At 45.9% G+C, this 16,800-nt stretch overlaps 1 protein-coding gene across 5 annotated transcripts in view; it reads right to left on the bottom strand.

The window, feature by feature from the left end:
* The window catches only part of EGF (epidermal growth factor), a 249,875-nt gene that overhangs the window by 151,080 nt on the left and 81,995 nt on the right, over window positions 1–16,800 (bottom strand). For all 5 annotated transcript variants that reach the window (XM_069743852.1, XM_069743849.1, XM_069743850.1 and 2 more), the window contains one exon: window positions 2,406–2,528. In XM_069743852.1, coding sequence (XP_069599953.1) covers window positions 2,406–2,528 — 123 coding nt within the window. The remainder of the gene's footprint in view (window positions 1–2,405; window positions 2,529–16,800) is intronic.

Raw genomic sequence — 16,800 nt, 5'->3', positions numbered from 1 at the left:
TACAAGAAGAAAGGCAGAAGGAGATGCGAGAATCGCAGGTATCTGACTCCCCTCAAAAGAACAAAGAGAAGCACGAAGAGTCCTCGCCCGTGGAATGGCGAGCTTTAAGAGAGGGGGAATGTAAGGAGGTTGCTGTCCCTGCTCCTTACCTGGAACCACTTAGTCAGACAGCTGGGTTGTTGGTGGGAAGACTTTCTGCTCTGGACAGAAGGGACCATGTGATGGCTGGGGCAGGGAGGAAGAGACATGGGTGTGGTCAGAAAAGTGCGGGAGAGCAGAGCGCGCCAGACAGAGGGGACAGCTGCACAGAGAGAGGGCAGGCTGCAGCGTCACGCTCCCCATGACAGAGTGCTCCCTGTGAGGGCACTAAGGCTGGAGTGAGAGTGGGGACTTGGAAGCCTCCATAATCTGAGAAGACTCTTCCCCTGACAGTGCAGAGACAGTGACTCGAGTGCAGCCCTGGTGACCGCAGCCCTGGTGACCGCAGTGACAAGCAAAGATCCCTGAGTGTGATAAGTAACTGCCCAGTGTGTGTGTGACATTGTTACTATAGAGAAGCTGCCAGGCTTACAGAGACTCCTGCAGCAGTGACAGACGGGACTGTGCTACTTCCTGGTTCCAGTTTCACTTTGAGAAGAACAGGCTGCAGAGACTTAACCCCAGAGTTTCCAGGAGACAGAGAAGAGACCAGGATCTCAAGCCCTGCTGGTGACTGTACCCACGTTGGAAAAGGGACCCTCCAGTCAGGACCTCCCTGGGCTGATAAGTTACAAGAACACTCGTTAACCCTCTTGATTCCGCTTAACTATTTACTGTTTGATTTGTCTCTATTAACCCCCTGTTTACTCCCTGCGAGGAGAATTTTACCCCTGTTAATAAATCCCCTTCAACAGTTGGTCCATCTGTTCCGTGGTAACATACTCAGTACCTGCATGTTATTACAGGTGCATGGAAGGGCTTGGAAGAAAAGGAGTCATTTGACTTTTTGAATGTAAACTTTCCTGGAATAATTAGCGGATGCCATGTCACGTTTGGAGAGCCCCTAATGTGCCTGAACAGTGGAAATTCCCACAAGTGACACCAATTTTGGAAACTATACCCTTTAGGGAACTTTTCTAGATGTGTATTGAGCACCTTCAACCCACAGGTGCTTCACAGAAGATTATAACGTAGAACCGTGAAAATTTAAAAAAAATTAAAAAATGTTATTATTATTTGACTCCAGGTTTTTTATTTTCATAAGGGTAACAAGAGAAAACGGACCCAAGATTTGTTGTGCAACTTCTCCTGAGTTTACTGATACCCCATATGTTGTTGAAAACTACTTTTGAGGCACAGTGCAAAGCTCAGAAGGTAAGAAATGCCATATTATAGAGCAGATCTTGCTGCACTTCTTTGAGGGTGCCATGTTACATTGACAGAGCCCCTGAGGTGCCAACACAACAGAACCAGCCATAAATGACCCCATTTTACAAACTACACCTCTCAATGAATTCATCCAGGGGTGCAGTGATTATATTGACACCACGGGTGTGTCACAGACTTTTATACCATTGGGCAGTGAATATGAAATAATTTACATTTTTACTGCCAAGATTGTGTGTTAGCCCCAAATTTTCCATTTTCATACTGGGAAATGGGTAAAAAAAATGGCACCAAAATTTGTCCCACAATTTCTACTGAACGGGGCAATACCCTGTATGTGGCTCTACAGTGCTACTTAGCCATACGTAGAGACTCGGAGGGACGGAGCGCTATTTGCCTCCTGGAACACAGATTTTCCTAGAATAATTTGCAGAGTCCATATAAAGAGCCCCTAAGGTATAAAAAAGCAGAATCCCCCCTCAAGTGACCCAATTTTGGAAATTATAACCCTTTGGGAGTTTATCTAGAGATGTATTGATGATTTTGACTTCATGGATGTTTTCCAGAAACAAGCAGCAGCGGATGGTGCTGAGTGAAAATTGCAAACTGTCATTGTAGTGACCAATACGCTGTAGTGACCAGTATGACATGCCCAGCTCATGCTTCTGGAGACAGGCACCTGTAAATTAGGCAAGCTCTCATCACTACAGAAATGCCAAACATTTGGGCGCTAAATGTCGTTTAGGCACACTGGGGCTCGGATGGGAGGTGGAGCATTTGGATTTGGGAGGGGATAATTTGATGAATTTCTTTTGGGGGTGAGGAGCCATTTTGCAGCACCGATCGTGGGCGTTGCTTCAGAATGTCAGCTCTCACACATGTATTTATACAGCTCAAATACAATGTCTGAATTATATATGTACTTTTTTCACTCACTAATTGATCACCTGTTAGTCCTATTTTCTAGCCTTCTAATGTGATTGATTATAATGTAGCATTTTTTCTTTCTGTATTTTGATATAAATTTAGGTATATCTCACCTTCACATTGCTTGCCATCATAAGACAGTTGAAAACCCTGCTTACATCTGCACTGCTGGCTTAATCCGTTGATTTGGCACATTCCTGAGCAGCTGTCATTCACTAATGCGCACTCCTCTGATCCTGCAACCAAAGGAAGAATAGTTCAATGTGCACGCTTTTGCCTCTGGAAAAATGTAATGGTTATGAGTCCTTCAATATGCTTGCCCCAGATCCCTAAAGTTAATCTCTGTCTTTTATCACTATGTTGTTTTTAGCTTGATCGTTCTGTGCTCATTAGTTTCTTAAAATATCTGTACAGTTATTGCAGGTAAACATGGCTTCAAACTCCCTAGAAAGATGTAGATTTAAAAGACAACACCCCACCGCCACTAGGGGGAGCTTAGGTTCTAACTGCACTTATTGAGCTCAATGTACAACATTGTCTAATAATTCAAATGACCAGGAAAAAAGGATTTTAATTAAAGTGAACATCACCACTCCTGAAACGTCTGCTTCAGCAAATACTTGACTTCATTATAAAAATAATAATTAAAAAATGTTTTTAAAAACATGAAGAAAAAAACACTAAATGTTAAAGTCATATATTTGGTATCGCTGTCATCGTAAAAGTCCAATCTATCAAAATATAAAATGAATGAATCCAATTAGTAAACAGCGTAACAAAAAAAAATATTGAAAGGCCAGAATTACATTTTATTGGCTGCCGCAACATAGCAATAACAAGCAATGAGAGGTAATCAAAACAACTGCTCTACCTCAAAATAGTATCAATGAAGATAAAGAGGACAAGGAGTATCACGGGTAAAAAGTCAATAGATTTATTTAATAATTACCAAAAAATCTTACATAAGTATCAAAAATACACAAAGTTAGAAAAACAACATAGGTGCATAAGGATGATAAGAAGGGACAAGTATCCACCGGTGTGTAGTGCCCAAAAACCATCAACCAGTCTGAAATAATCAGCGTGCTGGTATTACTACTCGCGGCAAGTCGCCGCCATGATAACCAGTATAATAGGGTAAAAAGGATCCCTGGTATAAAGTGCATATAATGCGACGCTTACCGCTAAGATGAGGGGCAGTAGAACACAGCGGGCTGGAACCAGATGAGGATGAAAGACCCCCGACGTGCGTTTCGCTTTTGTATTTGCTGCTTTTTCAAGGGGGTTATCATGGCGGCGACTTGCCACGAGTAGTAGTACCAGCACGCTGATTATTTCAGACTGGTTGATGGTTTTTGGGCACTACACACCGGTGGATACCTGTCCCTTCTTATCATCCTTATGCACCTATGTTGTTTTTCTAATTTTGTGTATTTTTGATACTTATGTAAGACTTTTTGAGGGTCTCTTACCACTATTTAGTGCGCATAGGCCCCTTTTTCAGCTTAATATGTTGTCTGGTTTTGTCTCAAAATACTATCAGTAAAAACTTCCGCTCAGGGCGCAAAAAATAAGCCACCACACAGCTCTACATCCTGAAAAAGCGTTGAGAAACAAATATATATATGTATATATATATATATATGCACTGCTCAAAAAAATAAAGGGAACACTTAAACAACAGAATATGACTCCAAGTAAATCAAACTTCTGTGAAATCAAACTGTCCACTTAGGAAGCAACACTGTTTGACAATCAATTTCACATGCTTGTTGTGCAAATGGAATAGCCAACAGATGGAAATTATTGGCAATTATCAAGACACACTCAATAAAGGAGTGGTTCTGCAGGTGGGGACCACAGACCACATCTCAGTACCAATGCTTTCTGGCTGATGTTTTGGTCACTTTTGAATGTTGGTTGTGCTTTCACACTCGTGGCAGCATGAGACGGATTCTACAACCCACACAAGTGGCTCAGGTAGTGCAGCTCATCCAGGATGGCACATCAATGTGAGCTGTGGCAAGAAGGTTTGCTGTGTCTGTCAGCGTAGTGTCCAGAGGCTGGAGGAGCTAACAGGAGACAGGCCAGTACACCAGGAGATGTGGAGGGGGCCATAGGAGGGCAACAACCCAGCAGCAGGACCACTACCTCAGCGTTTGTGCAAGGAGGAACAGGAGGAGCACTGCCAGAGCCCTGCAAAATGACCTCCAGCAGGCCACAAATATGTATGTGTCTGCACAAACGGTTAGAAACCGACTCCATGTGGATGGTCTGAGTGCACGACGTCCATAGATGGGGTTGTGCTTGTAATAGCAGGTACTGAGTATGTCACCACAGAACAGACAGACCAACAGTTGAGGGGTTTAATAACAGGAATCAGGTTCTCCTCGCAGGGAGGAAGCAATGCAATATAACTAGCAATAAAACAGTGCAAAAATATGGGAGTCAAACAATGTAGCAGGAGTAAGCAAGATTTCTTGAGAAAAGAACACTTATCAGTCTGATGAGGAATTGCTTGAAGGGTCGTCTTCTCCAACGTAGGCGCTGAGAAACAGCGGCACTTGTCGTCTCTCTGTTGTCCCTGGGCTGAGTAGTCTCTAGGAGCCTGCTGCCTGGGGTTTCGGGAGTTAATGTGGTATGCACAGGCTCTGAGTCTTTAGCTTTTACAGCACAGCCAGGAATCAGGGGCTCTGCACTGTTAAGTCTCTGTACCAGGAATCACAGTCTCTGTACTGATACCGCGGGGACCAGGGGGTAGAAGTCTCTGCACGGTCCAATGTCTCTACACGGGTCTCAAAGCGCCCCTCTGAAGTCACAGCAAAGTCCGCTTTCAAGCACTCACAAGATGCAGTCTTTCTGGGCAGTCTCCCTGTATTTGTCCTCAGACTGGGAGCTCTCTCTCTCCCGGAGCGCAGCTGCACCCTGCTCTGACCGCTGATCACGCTGCTCTGTCCCTTGAACCCATGCCTTTCCCGCTCTCTGCCTGCTTCCTTCCTGTCCCAGTCTCTAAGTCTGCCCCCTGGGGAAACTGCAGCACAGCTCAATGGTTCCAGGCACAGAGTCGAGAAGGTAACCGCCCCCAGACTCTTCTGGTGTTTCACCTCCTTACATGCTCATAGCCAAACACCATGCAGGACAATTGGCATTTGCCACAGAACACCAGGATTGGCAAATTCGCCACTGGCATCCTGTGCTCATCACAGATGAAAGCAGGGTCACACTGAGCACATGTGACAAATGTGACAGAGTCTGGAGATGCCGTGGAGAGCGATCTGCTGCCTACAACATCCTTCAGCATGACCGGTTTGACAGTGGGTCAGTAATTGTGTGGGGTGGCATTTCTTTGGAGGGCCGCACAGCCCTCCATTTGCTCGCCAGAGGTAGTAGCCTGACTGCCATTAGGTACTGAGATGAGATCCTCAGACCCCTTGTGAGACCATATGCTGATGCGGTTGGTCCTGGGTTCCTCCTACTTCAGGACAATGCCAGACCTCATGTGGCTGGAGTGTGTCAGAAGTTCCAGCAAGATGAAGGCTTTGAAGCTATGGACTGGCCCAGACCTGAATCTGATTGAACACATCTGGGACATCATGTCTTGCACCATCCATCAATGTCACGTTGCACCACAGACTGTCCAGGAGTTGGTGGAAGCTTTAGTCCAGGTCTGGAGGAGATCCCTCAGGAGACCTTCTGCCACCTCATCAGTATCATGCCCAGGCATTGAAGGGAGATCATATAGGAACGTGGAGGCCACACACACTACTGAGCATCATTTCCTTTTCTTGAGGCATTTCCACTGAAGTTGGATCAGCTTGTAACTTCATTTTCCACTTTGATTTTGAGCATCATTCTAACTCCAGACCTCTGTGGGATATTAGTTGTTATTTACGTTGATCATTTTTAGGTTTTATTGTTCTCAACACATTCCACTATGTAATGAATAAAGATTTACAACTGGAATATTTCATTCAGTGATATCTAGGATGTGGGATCTCAGTGTTCCCTTTATTTTATATATATATATATATATATATATATATATATATATATATATATATATATATATATACATACAGTATATATATATGTATATATATATATATATGTATATATATGTATATATATATATATATATAAATATATATATATATATATATATACATATATATACACATACACACACACACATGTTTTGTATCTGCCTAATTGTACTGACCTGGGGAATTGTACTTCCAGGTCAGATTTATCATATAGTGAACATGATGAATGAGAAAAAAAAATTGTGGAATTGCACTTTTTTGCTATTTCAACTCAATTTTTTCAACACTTTCCAGTACATCACATGATAAAATGATATAGGAAAGATATATATCTTGGTACCGTGTTAGCCAATAGATATAAAAATATTTAAATTGAGAGTCCTCGGTGGTTGATACCTTTTAATGGCTAACTGAAAAGATGGTAACAAATTGCAAATTGCAGACGTGTCCCCCTGCTTAAGCCAGTACATGTCCGGGCCCGTATGAAGTTTGCTAGAGAGCCTTTGGATTATCCAGAAGAGTATTGGGAGAATGTTATATGGTCTGATGAAAACAAGGTATAACTCTTTGGTAGAAACAAACTCGTGTTTGGAGGAGACAGAATGCTGAGTTGCATCCAAAGAACACCATACCTACTGTGAGGCATGGGGTGGCAACATCATGTTTTGGGGCTGTATCTCTGCAAAGGGACCAGGATGACTGATCCGTGTACATGAAAGAATGTATGTGGCCATGTATCATGAGATTTTGAGGCAAACCTCCTACCATCAGCAAGGGCATTGAAGATGAAACAATCATGGGTCTTTCAGCATGATAATGATACCAAGCACATTGCCAGGGCAATGAAGGAGTGGCTTCGTAAGCATATGAAGGTCTTGGAGTGGCCTAGCCAGTCTCCAGACCTCAACCCCATAGAAAACCTTTGGAGGGAGTTGAAAGTCCGTGTTGCCCAGCGACAGGCCCAAAACATCACTGCTCAAGAGGAAATCTGCATGGAGGAATGGGCCAACATACCACCAACAGTGTGTGCCAACTTTGTGAAAACTTACAGAAAACGTTTGACCTCTGTTGTGAATTCTGTTGTCGAACTCCCTCCTGTGGTCATGAATGGTACTTCGGCGAGTTCTGTCTATGGGCTCCCTCTGGTGGCTATGAGTGAAGCTGCTGCTTCTGAGGTTCCTTACACAGGTGACGTGGTTTATCCTTTGGTTGGCTGCTCTATTTAGCTCCTCTCAGATCGTTACTCCATGCCAGCTGTCAATGTTTTTGCATTGGTTCAGTTCGCTCCTGGATCTCTCTGGTGACCTGCCTTCTCCTGCAGAAGCTAAGTTCCTGATAGTCATTATTTGTTCACTGTTTTCTTGTCCAGCTGGTTATCATGATTTTGTCTTGCTAGCTGGAAGCTCTGGGATGCAGAGTGGCCCCTCCGCACCGTGAGTCGGTGCGGAGGTCCTTTTTGCACACTCTGCGTGGTCTTTTGTAGGTTTTTGTGCTGATCGCAAAGTTACCTTTCCTATCCTCTGTCTATTTAGTAAGTCTGGCCTCCCTTTGCTGAAACCTGTTTCATTTCTGCGTTTGTGACTTTCATCTTTACTCACAGTCAATATATGTGGGGGGCTTCCTTTACCTTTGGGGAATTTCTCTGAGGCAAGGTAGGCTTTATTTTCTATCTCTAGGGCTAGATAGTTCTTAGGCTGTGACGAGGCGCCTAGGTCTGGTCAGGAGCGCTCCACGGCTATTTCTAGTGTGTGTGATAGGATTAGGGCTTGCGGTCAGCAGAGCTCCCACATCCCAGAGCTCGTCCCGTATGAGGTATAACTATCAGGTCATTCCGGGTGCTCCTAACCACCAGGTCATAACAGACCTCTGTCATTGCCAACAAAAGATATATAACAAAATATTGAGGCGAACTTTTGTTAATGACCAAATATTTATTTTCCACAATGATTTGCAAAATAAATCTTGCCAAATCAGACAAGTTGATGTTCTGGATTTGTTTTCTCATATTGACTCTCACAGATGGGGTCTACCTATTTTGTCAATTACAGGCCTCTCTCATCTTTTTAAGTGGGAGAACTTGCACAATTGGTGGCTGACTAAATACCTTTTCCCTGTTATGATCTGGTGGCCTTGGAGCAGCATGAGACGTACTCTGGAGAAGGTGGTCCCTGTACTGACCGCAAACCCTGAACCTAGCAGTGCAACTAGAATTAGCCGTGGGGGGTACCTAACACTCCCTAGACCCCTCGGCACAGCCTAAGATCTAACTACCCCTAAAGACAGAAACAGGAAACCTATCTTGCCTCAGAGAAAATCCCCAAAGGATAGATAGCCCCCCACAAATATTGACTGTGAGAGGAGAGGGAAATAACATACGCAGATATGAAATCAGATTTTAGCATAGGAGGCCATGCTAGCTAAAAAGAAAGAATAGAACAGAGTACTATGCGGTCAGTATAAAAACACTAGAAAATATCCACCGCAGAAAATACGGATCACCACATCTGACTAAAGACATGGGGGGTATATCTGCATCTCCAGAGAAATAGCTAGGCTGCAAAAAATCCTTCACAGACCAAGCTGGACAAGACAAAAACATGAAAATGCACAGAGCTATAAGGTCCACAGCAGGTGGACAGCAAAAACAAAGGCAGGACTTATCTTTGTAGAAAAACACAGCAAACTGGAGAGACCAGCAGGGAAGTGAATCCTTCAAGAACAATGGACAACTGGCACTGACTAAAGGATCCAGCAAAGCTATATACCCCAGTCAGTTTTGCAATTAGTAGATACACCTGTCCACTCCTGCAGTCCAGGCACAACTGCATTACCCTCTACAACCACCGGAGGGAGCCCACAGGCTGAATTCACAACAGTACCCCCCCCCCTTGAGGAGGGGTCTCCGAACCCTCACCAGAGCCCCCAAGCCGATCAGGATGAGCCCGATGAAAGGCACGAACCAAATCAACGGCATGGACATCAGAGGCAGAAACCCAAGAATTATCCTCCTGGCCATAACCCTTCCATTTGACAAGGTACTGAAGCTTCCGCCTCGAAAAACGTGAATCCAAAATCTTTTCAACAACATATTCCAACTCCCCATCGACCAATACAGGGGCCGGAGGATCAACAGAGGGAACAACGGTCTCCACATATTTCCGCAACAAAGATCTATGGAAGACATTATGAATAGCAAAAGAGGCCGGAAGTGCCAGGCGAAAGGACACCGGATTAATAATCTCAGAAATCCTATAAGGACCAATAAATCGAGGCTTAAACTTAGGGGAAGAAACCTTCATAGGAACATGACGGGAAGATAACCAAACCAGATCACCAACCGGAAGCCGGGAACCAACACACCGACGACGGTTAGCAAAACGCTGAGCCTCTTCCTGAGACAGCACCAAATTGTCCACCACATAAGCACAAATCTGCTGCAACCTGTCGACCACAGAATCCACACCAGGAAGATCAGAAGGCTCAACCTGCCCAGAAGAAAATGAGGATGAAAACCAAAATAACAAAAAAAAGGCGAAACCAAAGTAGCCGAACTAGCCCGATTATTAAGGGCAAACTCGGCCAATGGCAAAAAAGCCACCCAATCATCCTGATCAGCAGACACAAAGCATCTCAAATAGGTCTCCAAGGTCTGATTAGTTCGCTCAGTCTGGCCATTTGTCTGAGGATGAAATGCAGAGGAAAAAGACAAATCAATGCCCAGCTTGGCACAAAAGGCCCGCCAAAACCTAGAAACAAACTGGAAACCTCTGTCGGACACAATATTCTCCGGAATACCATGCAAACGTACCACATGCTGAAAAAACAACGGAACCAAATCAGAAGAAGAAGGCAATTTAAGCAAAGGCACCAAATGAACCATCTTAGAAAATCGGTCACAGACAACCCAGATAACCGACATTCTTTGGGAAACAGGAAGATCGGAAATAAAATCCATAGAAATATGCGTCCAAGGTCTCTCAGAGACCGGCAATGGCAAAAGCAACCCACTAGCGCGGAAACAGCAAGGCTTAGCCCGCGCACAAATCCCACAGGACTGCACAAAAGAACGCACATCCCTTGACAAAGAAGGCCACCAAAAGGACCTACTAACCAAATCTCTGGTACCAAAAATCCCAGGCTGGCCAGTCAACACAGAACAATGAACCTCAGAAATCACTTTACTAGTCCATCTATCAGGAACAAACAGTTTCCCCACAGGACAGCGGTCAGGCTTATCAGCCTGAAATTCCTGAAGAACCCATTGCAAATCAGGGGAGATGGCAGAAAGAATCATCCCTTCCTTCAAAATGCCGACCGGCTCAAGAACCCCAGGGGAATCAGGAAAAAAACTCCTAGAGAGGGCATCCGCCTTAACATTCTTAGTACCAGGAATGTACGAGACCACAAAATCAAAACGGGAGAAAAACAGGGACCATCGAGCCTGTCTAGGATTCAGCCATTTGGCAGACTTGAGGTAAATCAGATTCTAATGATCGGTCAGGACCACAATACGGTGCTTGGCCCCCTCAAGCCAATGTCGCCACTCCTCAAATGCCCACTTCATAGCCAACAACTCCCGATTGCCGACATCATAATTGCGTTCCGCAGGCGAAAACTTCCGAGAAAAGAAGGCACACGGTTTCATCAAGGAACCATCAGAATTCCTCTGAGACAAAACGGCCCCTGCCCCAATCTCAGACGCGTCAACCTCAACCTGAAATGGAAGAGAAACATCTGGCTGACGCAACACAGGGGCAGAAGTAAATCGGCGTTTAAGCTCCTGAAAGGCAGAAACAGCCGCGGAGGACCAATTCGTCACATCAGCGCCTTTCTTGGTCAAATCGGTTAGAGGTTTAACCACACTGGAGAAGTTGGCAATGAAACGACGATAAAAATTAGCAAAGCCCAAGAATTTCTGAAGGCTCTTCACAGATGTGGTCTGAATCCAATCATGAATGGCCTGAACCTTAACCGGATCCATTTCAATAGATGAGGGAGAAAAAATGAAACCCAAAAAAGAAACCTTCTGCACTCCAAAGAGGCACTTTGACCCCTTCACAAACAAAGCATTATTACGGAGGATCTGAAATACCATCCTGACCTGTTTCACATGAGACTCCCAATCATTGGAAAAAATCAAAATATCATCCAAATATACAACCATGAATTTATTAAGATAACTCTGAAAGATATCATGCATGAAGGATTGGAACACAGATGGGGCATTAGAGAGTCCGAATGGCATCACAAGGTATTCAAAATGGCCTTCGGGCGTATTAACTGCAGTTTTCCATTCGTCACCCTGCTTGATACGAATAAGATTATATGCCCCTCGAAGGTCAATCTTAGTAAACCAGCTAGACCCCTTAATCCTAGCAAACAAATCAGTAAGCAAAGGCAAGGGGTATTGAAATTTAACCGTGATCTTATTCAAGAGGCGATAATCAATACAGGGTCTCAAGGAGCCATCCTTCTTGGCAACAAAAAAGAACCCCGCTCCCAACAGTGAAGAAGATGGCCGAATATGCCCTTTCTCCAAAGACTCCTTAATATAGCTCCGCATGGCGGTATGTTCAGGCACAGACAGGTTGAAAAGTCGGCCCTTAGGGAACATACAACCTGGAATCAAATCAATAGCACAATCACAGTCCCTACTGAACTGGATTTGGGCTCATCGAATACATCCTGGAAGTCAGACAAAAACTCAGGAACTTCAGAAGAGGGGGAAGAGGAAATTGACATCAAAGGAACCTGATCATGAACCCCTGACAACCCCAACTAGTCACAGACATGGATTTCCAATCTAACACCGGATTATGTAGCTGCAACCATGGAAAACCCAGCACAATATCATCATGCAAATTATGCAACACCAGAAAACGACAATCTTCCTGATGGGCTGGCGCCATGCGCATGGTCAGCTGTGTCCAAAACTGAGGTTTATTTTTAGCCAACGGTGTAGCATCAATGCCCCTCAAAGGAATAGGGTTCTGCAAAGGCTGCAAGGGAAAACCACAACGTCTGGCAAATTCTAAGTCCATTAAGTTCAGAGCGGCGCCTGAATCCACAAAAGCCATGACAGAAAATGATGATAATGAGCAGATCAAGGTCACAGATAACAGAAATTTAGGTTGTATAGTACTGATGGCAACAGAACTAGCGATTCTCTTAGTACGCTTAGGGCAATCAGAAATAACATGAGCAGAATCGCCGCAGTAAAAACACAACCTATTCTGACGCCTGAATGTTTGACGTTCAGCTCTAAACAAAATCCTATCACACTGCATAGGCTCAGGGCTCCACTCAGGGGACAACGCCACAGTGTGCACAATTCTGCGCTCGCGCAAGCGCAGATCAATCTGAATGGCCAGAGACATAGAATCACTCAGACCAGCAGGCGTGGGGAACCCCACCATATCATCTTTAACAGATTCAGAAAGACCCTTTCTGAAAATGGCTGCCAAGGCATCCTCATTCCATTTAGTCAGTACAGACCATTTTCTAAATTTCTGGCAATACAATTCTTCTTGACCTTGACACAGGGCTAACAAGATTTTCTCAGCCTGATCCACAGAATTAGGCTCATCATACAACAACCCCAATGCCTGAAAGAACGAATCAACATTAAGCAAAGCAGGATTGCCAGATTCCAGGGAAAATGCCCAATCCTGTGGGTCACCACGCAGCAGAGATATGATGATTTTAACCTGCTGAATAGGATCACCAGAAGACCGGGGTCTTAATGCAAAAAACAGTTTACAGTTATTTTTGAAACTCAAAAATTTGGATCTGTCACCAAAGAATAAATCAGGAGTGGGAATCTTAGGTTCTAAGGCAGGAGTCTGAACAATGAAATCTGAAATACCCTGTACCCTAGCAGCAAGCTGATCCACCCGAGAAACTAACTCCTGAACATTCATGTTAATACTTGACTCCGTAGCCACCCAGAGGTAAAGAGAGAGGAACAGACCAAACAGGCTAAGGAAAAAAAAATGGCTCAAAATCTTTCCACCCTTCTTCTGAGATGCAATTAACTCATTGTTGGCCAGTTGTACTGTTATGATCTGGTGGCCTTGGAGCAGCATGAGACGTACTCTGGAGAAGGTGGTCCCTGTACTGACCGCAAACCCTGAACCTAGCAGCGCAACTAGAAGTAGCCGTGGGGGGTACCTAACACTCCCTAGACCCCTCGGCACAGCCTAAGATCTAACTACTGTAAGACTCATGCTGGTGTGGTAGATGGAGGCAGGTATATCTCGCCCAGGTGTTTGTCCTATGTGAATTAGGCCACTCAGTATCTTCAGGGTGCTAATGGGTTAATGATTGCAGGAATAAAAGATGACCAGCTGGGTGTTTCCAGTGTCTGCCTGGGGCACACAGATTGCCTGCCTGTGTGGGACAAACGTGAGTGAAGAGCTCTGCTCAAGAAATTGTGTGATGTTAGCTGGGTGGGAGAAGCCCCCCAGTTGTTGAGATAGCAACGTATTTGTTTAGTTAGTGCCGGACAGGCTAGGATTTATTTTTATGTTTTGTTTTTTGTGTTGCTTTCATGTTAATAAATCTGACCTGAGGTCAGCCTGCTCAGAAACCTGCTGTAAGCCTCAGATTCAATGCACAAACCACGTGTCCTTTGACCCCAGCAAAGGCGATCCCAGAGTGTTTTGTCACATTGTGGTGGAGAATGCGGGCATACCGTGGCACAGGCGACAGCATGGAAGACGTGGTGAAAGCCTTAGTACAGTCCACTGCCGTACAGCAGCAGGCCACTGCCGCACAGCACGAAGCTAATCGCTTGATGGCCACACAGCTGAAGGAGTTACTGGACATGACGGTTGCAGACCGCCAACTTCTCCAACAGGTGGCGCAGCGCCTGGTGAGCATGCCAGACGCTGACCCGGAAGCAGAGTCCAGAAGGATCCATGTGAGTCGATACTGGCAAAAGCTGACTGCAGAAGATGACGTCGAGGCATACCTGACAACGTTTGAGCGGACGGCATTGAGAGAGAAGTGGCCGAAGGCACGATGGGCCGATTTGATTGCCCCGTTTCTCTCCGGCGAGGCCCAAAAAGCTTACCATGATTTGGACCCGGAGGTCGCTCAGGACTTTGAGAAGCTGAAAGCTGAGATCCTGGCCCTGCTGGGTGTGACGACGGCTGTCCGTGCACAGAGGGTACACCAGTGGACATACCAGCAAGATAAACCGGCGCGGTCTCAGATGTTCGACCTGATCTACTTGACAAAGAAATGGCTGCAACCCGAGGTACTGACAATACCCGAAATAATCCAGCGGGTTATCCTGGACAAGTACCTGAGAGTACTACCCCCAGCGCTGAAAAGGTGGGTAAGCCAAGGAAATCCCACGACAGCGGATCAACTTGTGGAGTTGGTCGAGCGTTATTCCGTGGCAGAAGGACTTCCCGACGACACCGCCAACCCCCGGTCTGTGCCTTCTCCTCGTGGAACCGGTAAGACTGTTCCAGGGTCCACGGGTGAAGGAAAATCGCTTAAAACTGTGGGGGAGGAGTCCGGGACTGCTCGCACTCCGAGACCAAGAGTATTGGACGGTGGTCTCAGTAGGGGACCTGTTAGGTGTTTCCGCTGCCATGAGAAGGGTCATGTTTCTGCGAACTGTCCTGTTACCGCTGAACCCATGCAGTGCGACGTTATAGACTCTAGAAAACGCATGTCTTTGGTTACACAGCTAGTGAGTGTGAATGCGGGTCAAAATGATACAGTGAAACACCTGTGTGAATTATCTGTTGATGGGAAAAATGTTGTGGCATTACTAGACTCTGGAAGTGTGGTGACTCTGGTGAAAGCTAGTCTGGTGGCACTTCCGTCTGGTCCGTCTGACAAGTTTTCTGTGACGTGTGTGCATGGTGACACCCGCTCGTACTTAACAGCGGTCATATGGATTTCTACTCCCTATGGGTCAGTGCAGCACAAAGTGGGACTCGTTCCCACATTGTTACAGGATGTAATCCTGGGCAGGGATTTTCCCTATTTCTGGCAGTTGTGGGAGAATCAGTTGCTCCTTCACGGTAGCTGTACCCGTGAATCTTCTCCCATGCCATCTGGAGGTCCCGAGTCCCTAGAGGAGACCCCACAGGAAGATGTTGCTGGGGAGGTTAGTGAATCTAACCTTCAGTACCCCTTCTCCGTCATGGCGGGGGAAACAGAGGAAACTGAGGAACCTCAGCGAGAGGCGGAGGCAGACAGCCATCCGGCACCCTGCCTGCCAGATTTGGGAGTCCAGGTGGATGACTTCCACAGCGAGCAAATGAAAGATCCTACCCTGACTCCGGCTAGGAAAAATGTAAAAATGATAGATGGGGTACCCGTAGAACCTGACACTAGGCTAGCGTACCCGTATATGGTTCTTGAAAATGATTTGCTCTACCAGGTAGAAAAAAAAGGGGAAGACACAGTGCAACGGTTAGTGGTACCCAAACCTTATCGGCGGAAGGTACTGGATTTGGCCCATGGACATATAATGGGGGGACATCTGGGGGTACAGAAAACCACAGAAAGGATATTGCATTGTTTTGTGTGGCCTGGAATACATTGTGATGTGCGTAACTATTGTGAGTCCTGTCCAGAGTGCCAAATCGCGGCCCCTAAATCTCAGTTCCGTAGCCCTTTGGTACCCCTTCCTATCATCGGGGTCCCTTTTGAGAGAATTGGGATGGATTTGGTTGGGCCCCTTCCCCGATCCGCACGTGGGCACCAACATATCCTCGTCATCATGGACTATGCCACTCGTTACCCGGAAGCCGTCCCTTTGCGTAACACAGCTACCAAGACGATCGCTAAGGAATTGGTACAAGTGTTTAGTCGGGTGGGAATTCCAAAACAGATACTCACCGACCAGGGGACTCCCTTTATGTCGAGGGTAATGAAGGAGCTCTGCAGGCTCTTACAAATAGACCCGTTGCGTACGTCTGTCTATCACCCTCAAACAGATGGCCTGGTTGAGCGCTTCAACAAAACCTTAAAACAGATGCTCCGGAAGGCGATAGACAAAGATGGGAAGAACTGGGATTACTTGTTACCCTATTTGCTGTTTGCCATTAGGGAAGTTCCCCAGTCTTCCACAGGGTTTTCACCTTTCGAACTGTTGTACGCCCGTCGTCCCCGGGGACTGCTGGACGTCGCAAAAGAAACCTGGGAAGGTCAAGTCACTCCCTTTAAAACGGTGATCGACCATGTAACACAAATGCAGGATCGTATTGCCGCTGTCATGCCCATTGTTAGGGACCATATGTTACAGGCCCAGGGAGCCCAGAGGCAAAGTTATGATAGAGGCGTTAAGGTCCGTACATTTGCACCCGGCGATAGGGTGTTGGTCCTAATCCCTACGGTGGATAGTAAATTCCTGGCGAAATGGCAGGGCCCATTTGAGGTCCGAGAAAGAGTTGGTGAAGTGAACTATAAAGTGTACCAGCCGGGTAAGAGAAAACCGGAA

Source organism: Ranitomeya imitator, chromosome 1 (genome assembly GCF_032444005.1).
Source record: "Ranitomeya imitator isolate aRanImi1 chromosome 1, aRanImi1.pri, whole genome shotgun sequence".
Taxonomy (NCBI): domain Eukaryota; kingdom Metazoa; phylum Chordata; class Amphibia; order Anura; family Dendrobatidae; genus Ranitomeya; species Ranitomeya imitator.
Note: the sequence above shows the minus strand (reverse complement) of the source record. Positions and strands in the feature narration are given on the sequence as shown.